Consider the following 16,602-nt stretch of genomic DNA (forward strand, 5'->3'; position numbering starts at 1 on the left):
CTCGCCTTGAGCTGAAGAGCTGAGGGACAGCGCCCAGGCCCAGAGTTCAAGCCCCATGACCGACAAAAAAAAATAATAATAATCACCAGTGGCTTATGGCTAGAGTGTTGGGCAGTACAGATGTACAGAGGGAATATCGTGAATGGATGGGTGAATTGGGGCAGGATGTACATAACACCTGTTGCATCCTGTATGTCTTGGGAAAGAAGGAGATTAGGAGCAAAGTACAGAATAAAATTGCTTATGTATATGTGTGTGTGTATATGTCTATATACATATGTATATGTATATATTCTAAGACCAAAGTTGGCACTTTGCCTGGGATGGAGAATTGGGGGCACATGTGTCCTCTTCTTTTACCCTAAAAGACTTGCTTCTGAGTGTCAGAAGAAACGGAACAGCTCCCAGGGCAGAATGATCTCTAGTGGTTTCCTTGTCTGCTGCTCTGCTGCCCTCCACCCCCAGCTAAGGAACAGTATACAGACGCTGGACCATGCATTCCTTCACTCTTCCATACATCCATTTCAGAAGGCTGATTAAACTTCTAGAAGTAAACAACAGCTTATAGCACTTAGGTGCCAAAAGGAAACCCAAAGTAAGATACAGTGGTATGAGGCCGAGTATTAGTGGCTCAAGCCTGTAATCTTAGCTACTTGGGAGGCTGAGAAATAAGGATTGTGGTTTGAAGCCAACCCAAGCAGAAAAGTCTGTAAGACACTAATCTCCAATTAACCAGCAAAAAAGGAAGAAAAAAAAAAAAGCCAGAAGAGATGTGGCTCAAATGTCAGAGCATCAGCTTTGAGCTGGGAAAAAAAAAATCAAGTGCTAGAAAAAAAGTCAAGAGCTCAAGGCCCCAAGTTCAAATCCCAGCCAGCACACACACACACACACAGACACACACACACACACACAAAGGTAGAGTGATGGGTATGGCAGGATGGTTTGCCAAACGTCACCTGCAGCAGCCAATTACTTTGCCTGAGAGACAAAACATTGGATCTTGGGCATGGGATCTTAGAAGACCTCAAGAGAAATAGGAGGCAATTTGGTGATGATGGAGATGGCACACTTGTCCAGTGGTACTGGTAAGACGGGGGGAAGCTATAGGCCAGAGCCTTGGGGTTGGCACTGAATTGTGTAGGCTGTAGGATCCACGGAATGGGACAGACATCTGCACAGGGTACCTCACTGACTCACTTGCAAAAGTTGTTTTGCTTCTAGGGAAAAGCAGGCAGCAAAAGGCCTTTGCCCAAGAAGGGAAGGGGAACTAGAAGGTGGCTGGAGTAGTTCAGGCCCAAGAAGTTCAGGCAGCGTAAGCTGTTTCCAGGACTTGGTCTGTGGTAGCAGTCAATACAGTGTCCCTAGGGCTATAGCTGCATGCTGGGCCTGGACCTGGCCTTCCTACCTGGATCCCCAGCTAGGGTAGAGGTGGCTGCAGTGCAGATGGGCTGGGGGACTATAAATAGCCAGGGGCGCATACATTAGCATGCCAATGCACCCGCACCCCATCCTCTATGCTAATGGCCCACCATGCGCCTGAACACCTTCTGTTCCCCTGCATGCATTTGCATGCACAATTAGCATAATCTTGTATAATTAATGAACAGCGTCAATTTTAGCTCCTAAGTAATTTGATTAACATGTTGATAGGGCACTTACCAGGCTCTCCAAACCTCAGGGCTGGGCATGGGGTCTGAGGAGAGGGGGAGAGGGGGTGGAGAGACTGCTCAAGGCCCCCTGGTTACCCATGAAGAATAGTAGTTGACTCCACTTTTCCCAAACCAGGCCTGAGGGGAGGGGAGGCATGGAGAAGAGGCTGCTAATGGAGGCCTCTGAGCATTCCATGTGTGTGTGGGGGGGGGGAGGGGGGGGGAACTGGCTAGAGTGCAGTGACTGAGGGGGACCTGAGCCCATAGGGACACAGGCATGCATGCACAGCTGATGTCCTCCAGGTTGGGAATGCTTTTGTGAATGAAAGTATTGATCTTCATAGGAAGAGTAGGAGGAAGGACGTAGCAAAAGTGGAGGGTGGACAGGCTGACAAAGTCACCTAGGAGGAAGGCCAGTTTGTGGGTGATTTGGGGTTGTGAAGAAAGAAGCTGTATGTTCCTTAGTCTTTAGGGGGTGGTGAGTTGGGCTCTGAGGCCATAGACCTTGGCATCTCTTACTTAAGAATCATGTGAGAAGCAGCGTGGGGTTGGCAAGGCCTGGCATCTTCTACACCAAGCAACCAGGTGGCCAAATGCCACCTCATCTTCTTCAAAGAACCAGACATCCTAGGACCCCCAGATGAGGCTCATGTCTTTCTGTTCATCTCTGACTATGGTTAGAATCAGGAAGTTCTTCCTTGGCTCTGACTGAATGGTCTTGCTGCTGTCTAGGCTTAGGTGCACTTGACTTCTAAGATAATCACTGGAGAAAAGGTGGCAGGGGGTGGGTCAGAAATGACACTGTGGCAGACACTGCACTGGGCACTGTTTAAACACATCACATTTGGTTTCACAACTTCTAAAGAGATACTATCCCTCAAGTTGCAGACAGTTCATTCTCTCACCACTCCCTCCACGTATAAGAAGAGTCTCAGGCCTCTTATGTCTGCAGTCCTTCTCCTCTTCTGGCTTCCTCTGGGAGCAATGCCCACAACTCCACTCCTCCCTCAGCCATTCAGGCTCCCAGCTTGGCTTTGGCTGCCCAAAGGTCTTTCCACAAGTCCTTCCCACACACAGATCCCTTGACTAGCATCTTGACTTATGACTCCCAGGTCAGATGGGAAAAACTCTTGAATCCCCTCTGTTTCTCCTCCCTCAAGGGCTCTGGGCTCTGAACAGGGACAGGCAGGGAAAGGAAGTGCAGGTCATTGGAGTGGCAGGAGGGAACCCTTTGTCCCACCTCAGCACTGATTCTGGGACCTCAAGGGGAATTGCCAAAATGGGTGTGGATGTGGAAGCTTCTAGCTGCAGCGATTGTGGGGGCAAAAGGGCTCTGCTGGAAGGGGCAGCAGATGAACACTATTAGGCTTTTAGGTTGTGTTTGATCTAGGGACTGAGATCTAAGTGTGTCCCTAACAAAACAGACCACAGCTTACCTCGGCAGGTGGCTAGGATCTGGCCTGTTACAACAGTGTCACTGAAAAACACCAACTGTGCAGCAGGCACAACCACACACCAGGGAGTGACTACAACCCACAGCTACTGTCAACTCCTGGGAGCCAGAAGAAGGAAGCTTTGGGCCTTCCATGAGTAGGGATCTTCCACATCCACCCCAGCCCTCGGGTCATCCTGGCTAATCAAGCCGCTATTTAAAAAACCTTGGAGCTGCTATGACGTCTGCTAAGGTAGTCACATGTAGTTCTTTAAATTTAAATACAATTAAAAATTTACTTCTTTGATCACAGTAGCTACATATCCGGTGCCCAGTTTCTATGCATGGTTGTTGAATATCATATTGGACAATATAGAAACATTTTCATCATTGTAGAAAGTCCTCTTTGATAGGTAATAGGGTTTTTTGTTTGTTTTTTTCTTTTTCTTTGTGCCAGTACTGGGACTTGAACAGGGCTTTGAGCTCTTGCTTAGCTTTATTCACTGCTGGCTGGTGCTCTACCACTTGAGGCATACCTCCACTTCCAGCTTTTTGCTGATTGATGATAAGAGTCTCTCAGATTTTTATGACTGGACTGGCTTCAAACTGTGTTCTTAGACCTCAACCTCCTGTGTAGCAAAGATTACAGGTGTAAGCCAACTGCTCCTGGCTCTGATCGTGTCTTAAAGTCTTACAGCATTCTTTACTTCCCCTTATCCCATTATGTAACACATATCATCTCAACTGATCTATCTCTGAGTTCACTGAAGCTTTTCCCCCCATAATTTTGAAGTGTTTTTAATGTAATGTCTCATTAGCTTCTCTATAAGTTCTTGCTGGGGTGGGGGCAGAAAGAATTGTTTAAATCTCTCTTTTCTTGAACATTTATCATGGTTTCTTCCTTACAGCAGGTACTAAATTGATTCATGGTGGGATTAGAGAATCCAAATTACTGTGAAAGGAGGAAAGGCTAACCAAAAACAAACAAGAAAACCTACATGTCTAGTGGCAGAAGTAAAACAATCAGTGAACTTGAATATAGCTCTGAGATGATCTACTTCTAGAACTGAAAGGAAAAAAGAATGAAGAAAAGTGAACAGAGTCTAAGAAACCTATGGGACACCATCAAGAATACCAATATATGCAAAATGGGAGCCTGAGGCAAAGAAAAGGAAAAGGCGCAGGAATAATGTTTGAAGAAATATTGGAGCTGAGCACCAGTGCCTCATGCCTGTAACCTAGCTACTCAGGAGGCTGAGAACTGAGGATTGCAATTAGTTTTTTTTTTCTTTTTGCTTATGTGGTGCTGAGGAATCGAACCCAGGGCCTTATGCATGCAAGGCAAGTGTTCTACCACTGAGCCACCTTCCCAGCCCGAGGATTGCAATTAGAAGCTAGCCAGAATATTCTTCTGTCAAATTAACCACCAAAAAAGCTGGAAGTCGAGAGCTGTGCCTCAAGTGGTAGGGTGCTGGCCTTGAGCAAAAGAAGCTCAGGCACAGTGCCCAGGTCCTGAGTTTAAGCCCCAGAACTGGTACACATGCACACACACACACACACACAGAGAGACAGAGACAGAGAGACAGAGAAACAGAAAGAAACTTATTTCCAATGAGATTAACACCTGACTTCTCATCTGAAATTATGGCAGTAAGAAGGCAATAGATGATATAATTGCGCTGAAAAGAAACTATCCACCAAAATTTTCACTATCAAAACTCAGCAAAACTATCCAGGAGATGGGGCTGGGAATGTGGCTTAGTAGTAGAGTGCTTGCCTAGCATGCATAAAGCCCTAGGTTTGATTCCTCAATACCACATAAACAGAAAAGGCCAGAAGTGGTGCTGTGGCTCAAGTGGTAGAGTGCTAGCTTTGAGCAAAAAGAAGCTCAGGGACAGTGCCCAGGCCCTGCCAGAGTTCAAGCCCCACAAATGACAAAAAAAAAAAAAAAACAGAAGTGGAGCTGTGGGTTAAGTGGTAGAGCACTCAACAGCCTTACACAATAAAGTTATGGTACAGCACCTAGGCTTTTTCAAGCCTCAGTACTGGCACACACAGACACACACACGCACACAGACACACAGAGACACACACACACACAGAGGTTTCATTTATTATGGTTTGGATGTACTGTCCACAGTATCTATGACCATTAGAGGTCTGTATGCACCCCATGCACACAGGCTGATGACCACCTAAGGACTTACTGCCACCTAGGGTTGGAGGATGCAGCAGACTGGAAGGGCTCCCCTGCCCTTCCCCTCTCCCTGCCTTGCCCCTCCTCTTCCTGATCTGGTCCCTCCCTCCCCATCTAACCTACCTGCCTCAAAGCTCTCCTTCCTCTCTTTCCAATTCCAGATGTAGTGAATTTCCTTTAGTTGTCCTAATAGCACAAAGCCTTCCCTTCCTAGGTTTTACATGGGCAATCCTTCCCTCATGACCTCCTTTCCTTTCTCTGTGACCAAGGTTTTCAAGGGAGGATCAAGCTGTCTAGCAACGGTGTAACCTCACCTACCTACCTACCCATGCCACCATGCTCAGCCTTCCCAGGATAGACGGAGCCCCACTAAGCTATCTGTGAAAGTGGTGGTGTGGCAGTGAGAAGCCAGGGCTTGGGCTAGAGGAGTCTACCATACATCTCCCCATGTCTTTGCTTTGGTGTCATGCAAGAGTGTGTGTGGGGGGGGGGAGGGTGTACAGAGCTAGGCCCGGGAGACCCAAGACCCTTGAAAGATTTGGGGAGCAAACGCTCATTGGGGGCATCCTTGAAATAAACGTACTCTTGGAATGGTTCTAGACCCTGAAGGGGGAAAACATCCTAGTGAGAAGGAAGGCCTGAAGCAGAGAGAATGTTCCAGAAACATCTGAGGAGCCAGAGGCGAAAGGAAGGAAACAGAAGGCTAGGGAAAGAAGGATGGTGCCAGGAGTTGCTGTGTAGTTCAGGCAGGAAAGGCTGTGGAAGGGCGTGGCCTCTGCCTGGGCGTGGCTTGGGTGTCTGGGCGTGGCCACCTGGTAGACATTCACTTTTGCACTTACTCTCTACGCTCTTACTGTCCTGACCCTGACCTTGGGCTTTCCCTCCGCCACCCGATTTCTTACCTGTGTAGACAAAGCGGCCGGGGGCTCCCTTGCAAAATTGCTTGGACTTGTAGGAGAGGGTCACCTCCACTACCCCAGGGATGTGTCGCGGGGGTGTCTGCACCCGGATGGCGTGGGGCGTGATGAGCTGCGAGGGGAGAGGGGAGGCCTGCAGGTCCCGTCCCGTGGGAAGGGCCCAGCCCCGAGGCCCGGAGGGAGACTGGCGGGGGTGGCCCACCTCGCTCCACACGAGCACGTTTCCGAACACGACCTGCAACCCGTCGAAGAAGTTGTCGCCGATGACAATCACAGTGGCGCCTCCCGTAGTCCAGCCCTCCCCGGGGCTGATGGCCTTGATGCAGGGGGTGGCAGCTGGGAGGCAGGAGAGGACCCAGGTCAGGGGACCGCGCCAAGGGGGGACCAGGGGCTGGCCAGGGCTGGGCTGGAGGGCCTGACCTTCGGAGGGGTCCAGGCGGCGGGCCCTGCGGCCGTGCTTGGAGTTGTTATGCACAAACATGTTGTCAGACACCGCCAGCACGTGCCCATCCACGCTCACAGTCGTGGACACCACCACCTGTGGGGAGAGCCAAGGCTAGTTTGGAAAGGGCCTGGGGGAGGGGACTGTGGTGGGGAGGTGGCAACCTGAGGTGGGTATGACCGGAATTCACGGTCCCTGAGTGGGGAGAGGGGGCTTCAGCTCCTCAGGTTGGAGCTGGTGAGATTAGGATCAGGTCCCACCCCCAGATGAACTGACTCCTAGGAGCTAGAAAAATTCAAAGCTATGAGAAAACCAACCAACACAGAAACAAGAAGTACCTCTGGCTCCTTGGGCAAAAAGGGTTTCCTGTCCTTGCACTGGACTCCCAGCCCCTATCCATAGTGCATGCACACACAGCAACTCTAGAACCCATCAGCAAGCATCCCTACCCTGCTCTGAGAAGGAAGCTGGGGCTGCCTTCTCCCACTATCCCCCTGTGCTGGGAGGGGTGCGTGTGTGTGTGTGTGTGTGTGTGTGTGCAGGTTGGGGATGTGCTAGGGGCAGCTGTTCTGTGCTTCACACTATGCAAATTACCTGGGTCGTTAATCATGTAAAAATGTCACAATTAGCATCTTCTTAAGTGGGACTTTAATGAAGCCTCCCTTGGCAGCCAGCTTAAGTTGAGATGGAGCTGCCCCACCCCCAGCAGGCACCAGGCCCTGGATGGCACAGGGCTGGGCAGAGGCCTGCCTTGGCAGAGCCACAACCTGCCCTCCCCCCACCCCCATCAGGCAAGGATGGGTTTGCCAAGGGAGCCTCTCCCCAAACCCACCTGGAAGCGGCGCATGTCTCTGGGATTCCCTGCGTTCTTCAGACAGTTCTGGTTGCATTTGAGGAAGAATTTGAGGAAGAACCTGAAACAGTGAGGTTGGTGGCTTGAGAGTCTGAGGGTTCTAGAAACAGATGGAGATGCCCCTTTCTAGCAGGGTGCCTCCCACTGTTTGCTCGTGGATAAGTGCACACCACCATATTTCCAGCATGAGCCACATCTACACAGGATGGCTGATGCAGCCTAGCCTCTTCATAAGGACTTTCTCACTCCATAGAACATTTCCCATAGACACTCTGGGGGCAGCCACACAGTGTGTATAGAGTGTGCTTACCACACCCCTTCAACATATACTCATCACAAAGAGGATGCCCATTATACGCAGTAGATGGACCTTTCCCTTGTAAATTGCCTGACACAATATAGACCCACCACACATCTGATTATACTCTCTCTGCATACAACATGAATTTACTACACCAACCCAGTGTAAATGTAACACCCTGGAGGCCTGTTCCTGTTGATACCCATTACACATAGAACATCTGTCACATAGCATTCCTCTTCCCCAGAGGATGCTCATCCAACCACCTACACGTGTACTCAGTATAAATGTCATATCCTCTGTAGCCACTGCATATGCCATATACTCTTACAAGAGAGAGCTGTCACACAGGTGTATACTGTGTGCTGTATCTATGGCTTAACTCATCACACAGTGATTCTTACTTGCCATACACAGTGTAAATGTGTACTACAGAGTGTATGTATAGGAAGAATATGGAACATGGTATATACATTAGTATGCATTTTGTTATATATGATTATCCAAAACACAGTCATTGGGGCTGGGAAGGTGGCTCAGTGGTAGAGTGCTTGCCTTGCATGCCTGAGGCCCTGGGTTCGATTCCTCAGCACCACATAAGCAAAAAGAAAAAAAAAAGCTGGAAGTGGCACTGTGGCTCAAGTGGTAGAGTGCTAGCTTTGAGCAAAAAGAAGCTCAGGGACAGTGCCCAGGCCCTGAGTTCAAGCCCCAGGACTAGCAAAAAAAAAAAAAAAAAAAGAAAAAGAATGAAGGAGAAATTGAGACTTTGGGGGAAAATAAGGACTGAGGATTTATCATGGACAGATTTGGCATATAAGAAATACTAAAAGTTCTTCCGGTTGAAATAAAAACAACAATGTAGTAATTCAAATTCAAATTCACATGAAGAAACAAAGTAAAAAGTAAAAGTAAATACATAGGGAAGGAATGTGAAGGGTAAACAAAGGAGGAGGCTGCAATGCTTGATAAAAAATATACTCATTATCTTGCCTATGTAATTGTAACCCCTCTGTATAGTATGTTCACAAAAAATAAAAATTAAAATAAAAAAGAAACATAAAAAACATAAAAAACAACACATGTAACTATGTTTTTTATCCTATTTAGAAGACAACTATATATATATATATAACTATATATATATATAACTATATATATATATATATAACTATATATATATAACTATATATAACTATATATATATATATATATATATTGGCATGGGGGTCAAGAGATAGATGAGAACTCTGTATTTTATGCTTCATTTTTTACTGCAAAAATGAAACTGTTCAAAATAAAAGTACTTTAAAAAAGGAAACTGCAGCCGAGCGCCCGTGGCTCACACCTGTAATCCTAGCTACTCAGGAGGCTGAGACCTGAGGATTGTGGTTCAAAGCCAGCCCAGGCAGGAAAGTCTATGAGACTCTTATCTCCAATAAACCACTCAGAAAACCAGAAGTAGTGCTGTGGCTCAAGTGGTAGAGTGCTGGCCTTGAGGTGAAGAACTGAGGGACAGCACCCAGGCCCAGAGTTCAAGCCCCATGACTGACCAGCAACAACAACAAAATAAGGAAACTGCAGTGGGTGCCAATGGCTCCAGGCTGAGATCTGAGGATCATGATTCAAAGCCCAGTTCAGCGAGGAAAGTATGTGAAACTCTTATTTCCAATTAGCTACCAAAATATCTGGAAATGGAGCTGTGGCCCAGTAGTAGAGCACTAGCCTTGAGCAAAAAAGCTCAAGGACTACACCCAAACTCTGAGTTCAAACCCCAGGACCAGTACACATACACACACACACACACACACAAACTGTATAAAACAATAACTATAATTTATGAAGATTAATGTTATTAACAACTATAGGTCACAAGAGGGGAGATAGAATGGAGCTATATTGAAGTATTGTTTTTGTATACTATTGAAATTAAGTTGCTGTCATCTAAGTTAGATTGTTCTAAATTAAGATATTAATTATAATCCTTAGAGAACTTGTTAAGAAAATAATTTTAAAATACAGCTGGGCTCCAGGGGCTCATCCCTGTAATTCTAGTTACTCAGGAGGCTGAGATCTGAGGGATCACCATTTGAAACTAGCCTAGGAAGGGAAGCCTGTGAGACTATTTTCTCCAATTAACTACCAAAAATGCTGGAAGTAGAGTTGTGGATCAAGTGATAGAATGCTTGTCTGAAGCGAAAAATCTGAGGGCCCTGAGATCAAGCCCCTCTACTTGCACAGAAAAGAAAAAATAGATTAAATAAAAATCAAATTAAATAAAACTACAATAACAATAAAATTACAACCATATAGAGGAAGGTATCCATTTAATATACAAGAGACAATAATGAAGGAATAGAGGACAACACAGAGAATATATAGATATATATAGATATATATGAATATATGTATATGGGGGGTGTATGTATAAAAGGTAGGTGTGATTTTTACTTTATCAGAATTACATTAAATATAAATGGGTCAAATACTTAAATTAAAAGGCAGAGATTGGCAGAATGGACTATATTCCAACTATATACTCTCTATGTGAAGCACACTTTAAATCCAAAAGTTAAAAATAAAATAATGAGAAAATATCTATCACATAAAGCCTAACTGAAAAGGAGCTGGACTGGGCATAGTAAGGTACAAAGTGATTTTTAAGACAAAATTAGTTATGAGCCAGGCTCATACCTGTAATTCTAACTACTAGGGATGCTGAGATCTAAGGATTGTGGTTCAAAGTCAGCCAAGGCAGGAAAGTCTGTGAGATTCTTATCACCACTAAACCACACAAAAAGCTAGAAGTAGAGCTCTGGCTCAAGTGGTAGAGTGTTAGCCTTGAGCACAAAAGCTCAGGGACAGCACCCAGGCCCAGAGTTGAAACCCCAGGTCCAGCCTAAGGAAGTTATGAGAGAGAAATTAAGAACCTTTTTAATAATAAAAGTATTGGTGCAACTAATGTATGTTAATAAAAACATCACTAAGGGGCTGGGAAGGTGGCTCAGTGGTAGAGCGCTTGCCTTGCATGCATGAGGCCCTGGGTTCGATTCCTCAGCACCACATAAGCAGAAAGAAAAAAAAAAGCTGGAAGTGGCGCTGTGGCTCAAGTGGTAGAGTGCTAGCCTTGGGCTGAAGAGCTGAGGGACAGCACCTAGGCCCAGAGTTCAGGCCCCACTACCAGACCCCCCCAAAAAAAATCACTAAGCTAGGAAAAAAATTTAAAACATAAAAGTGTCACTGTGATGAAGAAGTATAAACATGTACACCTAATATCACAGATACAAAGTACATGAGGCAAGAAAAATGCAACAGAAGGAAGAAACAGATAATTCACTAATAATAGTTGGTGACTTCTAGCCCTTACTTTCAATAATGGATAGAACTATTAGGCAGCAGACATTATAAACCACTACATCTCAAAGACATCTATAGATCACTCCACACAAAGACAGCAAAATAAACATTCTTCTCAAGTGTACATGGCACACTTTCTGGTATAGACCATATGTTAGGCCATTTAAAAAAGCCTCAGTAACTTTTTCTGGGCATTGGTGGCTCACACCTGTAATCCTAGCTACTTAGGAGGCTGAGATCTGAGGATTGTGCTTCAAAGCCAGCCTGGGCAGGAAAGTTTAATGAGATTCTTATCTCCAATTAACCAACAAAAATTTACTCTCTTGAGCAAGTGAGGGAAAGGGAGACATTGTCCAAAAACAAATGTACTCTTTATCTGACATGCAACTGTAACCCTGCTGCACATCACCTTTGTAATAACAATAAAAAAAAATTTAAGCTGGGCACCAATGGCTTATATCTACAATCTTAGTTACTCAGGAGGTTGAGATCTAAGGATCATGGTTTAAGGCCAGCCTGGACAGGAAAGTCCATTAGACTCTTATTTCTAATAAACTGCTCAGAAAAAGCCAGAAGTGGAACTGTGGCTGAAGTGATAGAGTGCTAGTCTTGAGCAAAAAAGAGGCTCAGAGACAGCACCTAGGCCCTGAATTCAAGCACCAGGACTGGCAAAAAAAAAAAAAATTACTTCCTCAGTCACAGTAGCCACATTTCAGGTGCCCAATTTCTATGCATGGCTACCATATTGGTCAATATAGAACATTTCTCAAATCCTGATTATTTACATTTCTCAAATTTTTCCATTTATTACCTCCTAATACATATAACTATTATTATTCCCCCAACTCCCCATGGAATACTTGGAAAATACTGGAAGACAAGTATTTTTTCTTCATTGTTTATGTTTTTATACTTAAAAGCCTAGACCTTTTTACCTAGGGCCTGGTACTTAGCAACTCCTCAGTAAATGCATATTTAATAGATTAATGAGTAGAAACTAGTGTATGGCTTTTATTGAAAGAAGAACTATTAAGCAATATTATAGAAGAGCTAAACCATATTTATGAATAGGAAGATTCATTACCATGAAGATGTAATTCTTCAAACTAGTGTGTAAATCTGTTGTAATATTGTTCAAAACTCAAAAAAAGTATTTGTGTGTGTGTGTGTGTGTGTGTGTGTGTGTGTTGATATGACACTTTACAAGTGGATTCTAAAATTTATAGGAAAACACAAAATGCCAAAGTATCCAAAATTCTGAAAAAATATTCAAGGACTCCAGGCATGGTGGCTCATGATTTAATCCTAGCTAGTCAGAAGGCTATCTGAGGATCACAGTTCGAAGCAAACATGGGCAAGAAAGTCTGTGAGACTCTTATTTCCAATTAATCACCAAAAACCAGAAACAGAGCTGTATCTCATGAGGTGGAGTGCTAGCCTTGAGCACAAAAACTCAAAGACAGCACCCAGGCACCGAGTTCAAGTCCCATGTGGCACCAGTAAAAAAAGGAAAAAATATATATATCAGGGAAGATAGAGAACTTTCCTCTAACTCTTTTCTTGTATAGTATAAAGTTATAATGGTTAGATGATTTGACGCTAGCTCAGGGATTATCAGATCAATCGAAGGAATAAAATACATAGTCTGGAACAAACCAACCAATAGAAGTAAGGATGTAGCTCCTACTACAACTCAGTGGGAAAGGATAAGCCATTTCATAAATGGTGCTGGTATAATTAGTGATTCATAAGCAGATGATAATTACATTTGATTCATTACTTCACACCAAACCCCCAAATTAGTTCCACAAAGATTACAAGTTTAAATCTGGAAAGGAAAACTGTGAAGCCTTTGAAAGAAAATATACAACAGTATATTCATGACCTCAGCAGAGGAAAAAAATTGCTAAATAAAGTATGGAATAAAATCCATGAGGGAAATAATGATAAATTCAATAGCACTGAGATACTTGCCATATACTTCCCTGAGTGTGAAGATCTAGAATGGATCACCAAAGTCAACATCACAACTCCCAAATGATTAGAAAAGAAAAATAGCCAAAAGACTTTCGTATACACTTGGAAGTAATGCAAATACCAATAAACAAAAAGACATTCAATCTTGTTAGCAATCAGGAAGATGCAAATGAAGGCCATGACAAAATTCCTGTATACCCAGGAAACTGGTAAACAATACCAAAAGCTGGGGAGGGTACACAACACAGGAACACAGCCTGGATCAGGGAGTTTGTTACTCAGTGCAAGCATTTTAGGAAACAGTTTGACATTAACCTGTAAAGTTGACATTGTGCATTTAATACAGACCTGGCCACTCCAGTCCTTGTTTATATCCTAAACAAACAGTTGTACCTTTTCAAACTAGGAGACACAAACAAGAATGTTCATATCAAGTTTGCTTATTACAGCAAAATACGACAAATCAAAGCAAAACACAGCAACATAGGTAAGTCTTAGAGATGTAATACTAATTTTAAAAAATAGACTACTACAATGTGATATAATTGTTATAAAGTTAAATACAGCTTTAGCTATACAATATGTCATATAAGGATCTTAAACTCTGTGATTAAAAACAATATAATCTATTATATAATAATTACTACTATATAATATCACTTATAATTACATGATAATTAACCGTACTAATATAATTAATATGATGTAGCAATTATATAATAACTAGTTGTACTAATTATAATTGTTTATCATCTATATTTCTTATAATTATTTATTAATTATATATAATAATTATTATTTTGCCAATATTGGGGCTTGAACTCAGGGCCCAGTGCTCTTGCTTGACTATTTTTGCTCATGTCTGGTACTCTATCATTTGAGCCTGGAGTTCAGTTTAATTTTTTTTTTTTGCCCTGGGGCCTGACCTCTGGGCCTGGGTGCTGTCCCTCAGCTCTTCAGCTCAAGGTTAGCGCTCTACCACATTGAGCCACAGCACCACTTCCAGCTTTTTCTGCTTATGTGGTATTGAGGAATCGAACCCAGGACCTCATGCATGCAAGGCAAGCACTCTACCACTTAGCCACTTTCCCAGCCCTAACTATATTTTTTGAAATGCACACTAAAAATTCAGTTAATCTTTATAAGAGGGATAGATAGTAGTATGAAATGGGAGTTCCACCTTCACTGGTGTTTTTTTGTTGTTGTTGTTTGTTTTTATCAGTTGTGGGGCTTGAACTCTGGGCCTGAACAACTTCCCTCAGCTCTTCAGCTCAAGGCAAGTGCTCTACCTCTTGAGCCACAGCACCACTTCTGGTTTTCTGGTGGTTAATTGGAGATAAGAGAATCACAGACTTTCCTGCCCAGGCGGGCTTTGAGCTGTGATCCTCAGATCTCAGCTTTCTGAGTAGCTAGAATTACAGGTGTGAGCCACCAGCACCCGGCCCCTAGTGTTTTTAATATTCTTGATTTCAGCTTTCTTGATAAGTTCCCAGTGAATATTAACTATATGTTTCATTATTTCTATCTTGTTTTATTTTTCTTTTGTATATACCATATGGAACCTACCAAGTCAAATATTTGAATATAAATAATAAAATCATAAAAGTACTAGAAGAAACCATAGGATAGTACAAAATGTATCATTAAATAAACTTATAAAATTAAAAATATATAGGATTTTTTGAGCTCAGAGTACTTGAGACTGAAAGACTTTAACTCCCATTTCCTGCAGAAAATGTTTCTCTTCATTTCTCCCTATTTTACCTGTCATACTAAAATAAACCCTTGCTAGAACTAAAAATAAAATAAAATAAAATTGAGAAATGGGGCAAATTTCATCATAAGCAACAATCAACCAGAAAAAAGTATGTGCAACTCATGACAAAAGACTAATTTCTTTCATAGGTACTTCTTCAAGTCACTAAGAAAATGCAGTCTCCTATGGAAGAATAAGTACAGGATATGAACACAGTTCAGGGAGAATGAAACACAAACAACCTTAAACACACAAGAATGGGCTAACCTTGCTCAGATAATAGAAACAAAAGTCAAGGAGATACTCCTGTTTCATTACATGATGGAAAAAGAAGGGGAAAAGCTATGATGGCCACCGCTTGTTGCAGTCATTTATCAACCCTGAGCATTTGCTTTCATTCTTTCAAGCTTTTGCTCCTGGATCATAATAGATACAGATAGATAGATAGATAGATGTATATCTCACTACATATACTCCCTTTTCCCAGAGTTTGAACTTAGGACGCCACTCTTGCTTGGCTTGCTTGCTTGCCTAGAACTTGAGCCATGCCACCAGCCTAGTTTTGTGCTGGTTAGTTGGATCTAGAGTCTCCAATTTTTCTACCTTATTGGCTTTGAAATGTGATCCTCTGGATCTCAGCTTCCTGAGTAGCTGGGATTACAAGCATGAGCCCAATTTATATATACTCTTCCCTGAATGCTGATCTTGTTATAATGCTTAATGATTTCAATATTGATATAAATAGATAATTCTTCAAACACCCTCTCATCTCAATTCCTTGAACACCTTTTCTACACTATCCTTATCCCCCCATTTCTCTTGGCCACATAATACCCATAAAGACAACCTCCGAATATTTCACCTACAGCAAGCCTACTCTCCACCCCCTTTATAACTTCCAGCTCAACCCCTGTGTAGATCCTCAACTTCAACAATTCTTAGGCCGCATAGAAACTATGTTGTTTCCCTCCCATACTCCTCCCCTTAGTAAGCTCCCCTCTCCTGTTCCTTTGGGTAAATATTGCTGTGCAAATGTTTTCCATTCTCTTACCCTCTCAGGTTTCCTAATGCTCACCTGAAAAACCCCTAAGTCAGCTTTCATGAGACCACCCACCTGTCCTGTACCTGCACTTGTGCAGCCCAATATAAACAAAGAAAATTCCTACAGAATGTATGACCACAATCCTCAGACAGGCACTTAATGTTGCTTGACAATCTTGTGGTATTTCCCCAGTCCATTCATCCTTCTGTACAGCTATTTCATGTCCTCTAGTATTTCTCCCCATCCTCCTCAACGACTGCCCTTTCTTCTGAATTCACTGAGAAAATCAAGCACTCATAGGAAGATATCAATGAACTCCCACACTGGGTATTTACCCCACTTCCAAGTTCGAGGTTCTCCATCTTCCCTGCTATTTCTATGGATGAACTGTCTGTGCTCCCAGCTAAAACCAAGGTGTGTGCCTGAGCTCTAGATCCCATTGATTAGGTCAACAGAAAGACATTGCTTTCACAAACCTTCCTTCTTTCCTTCTCTGTATCCTCATTCCCCCTTCCTTATTGGGTGCTCCTCATCAGCCAAAGAACTAGCTATATATCTTTCTTGCTCTTTTTTTTTTTGTCGGTCGTGGGGCCTGAACTCTGGGCCTGGGCGCTGTCCCTCAGCTCTTCAGCTCAAGGCGAGCGCTCTACCACTTGAGCTACCGCGCCACTTCCTGAATCTC

General features: G+C 43.4%; 1 protein-coding gene across 1 annotated transcript in view; it reads right to left on the reverse strand.

The window, feature by feature from the left end:
• The window catches only part of Ebf4 (early B-cell factor 4), a 61,851-nt gene that overhangs the window by 29,450 nt on the left and 15,799 nt on the right, over positions 1 to 16,602 (reverse strand). Inside the window, 4 exon segments of the mRNA XM_013010793.1 lie at positions 6,181 to 6,307; positions 6,398 to 6,531; positions 6,616 to 6,733; positions 7,470 to 7,551. Coding sequence (XP_012866247.1) covers positions 6,181 to 6,307; positions 6,398 to 6,531; positions 6,616 to 6,733; positions 7,470 to 7,551 — 461 coding nt within the window.

Source organism: Dipodomys ordii, unplaced genomic scaffold, assembly GCF_000151885.1.
Source record: "Dipodomys ordii isolate 6190 unplaced genomic scaffold, Dord_2.0 Scaffold13, whole genome shotgun sequence".
Lineage (NCBI taxonomy): Eukaryota > Metazoa > Chordata > Mammalia > Rodentia > Heteromyidae > Dipodomys > Dipodomys ordii.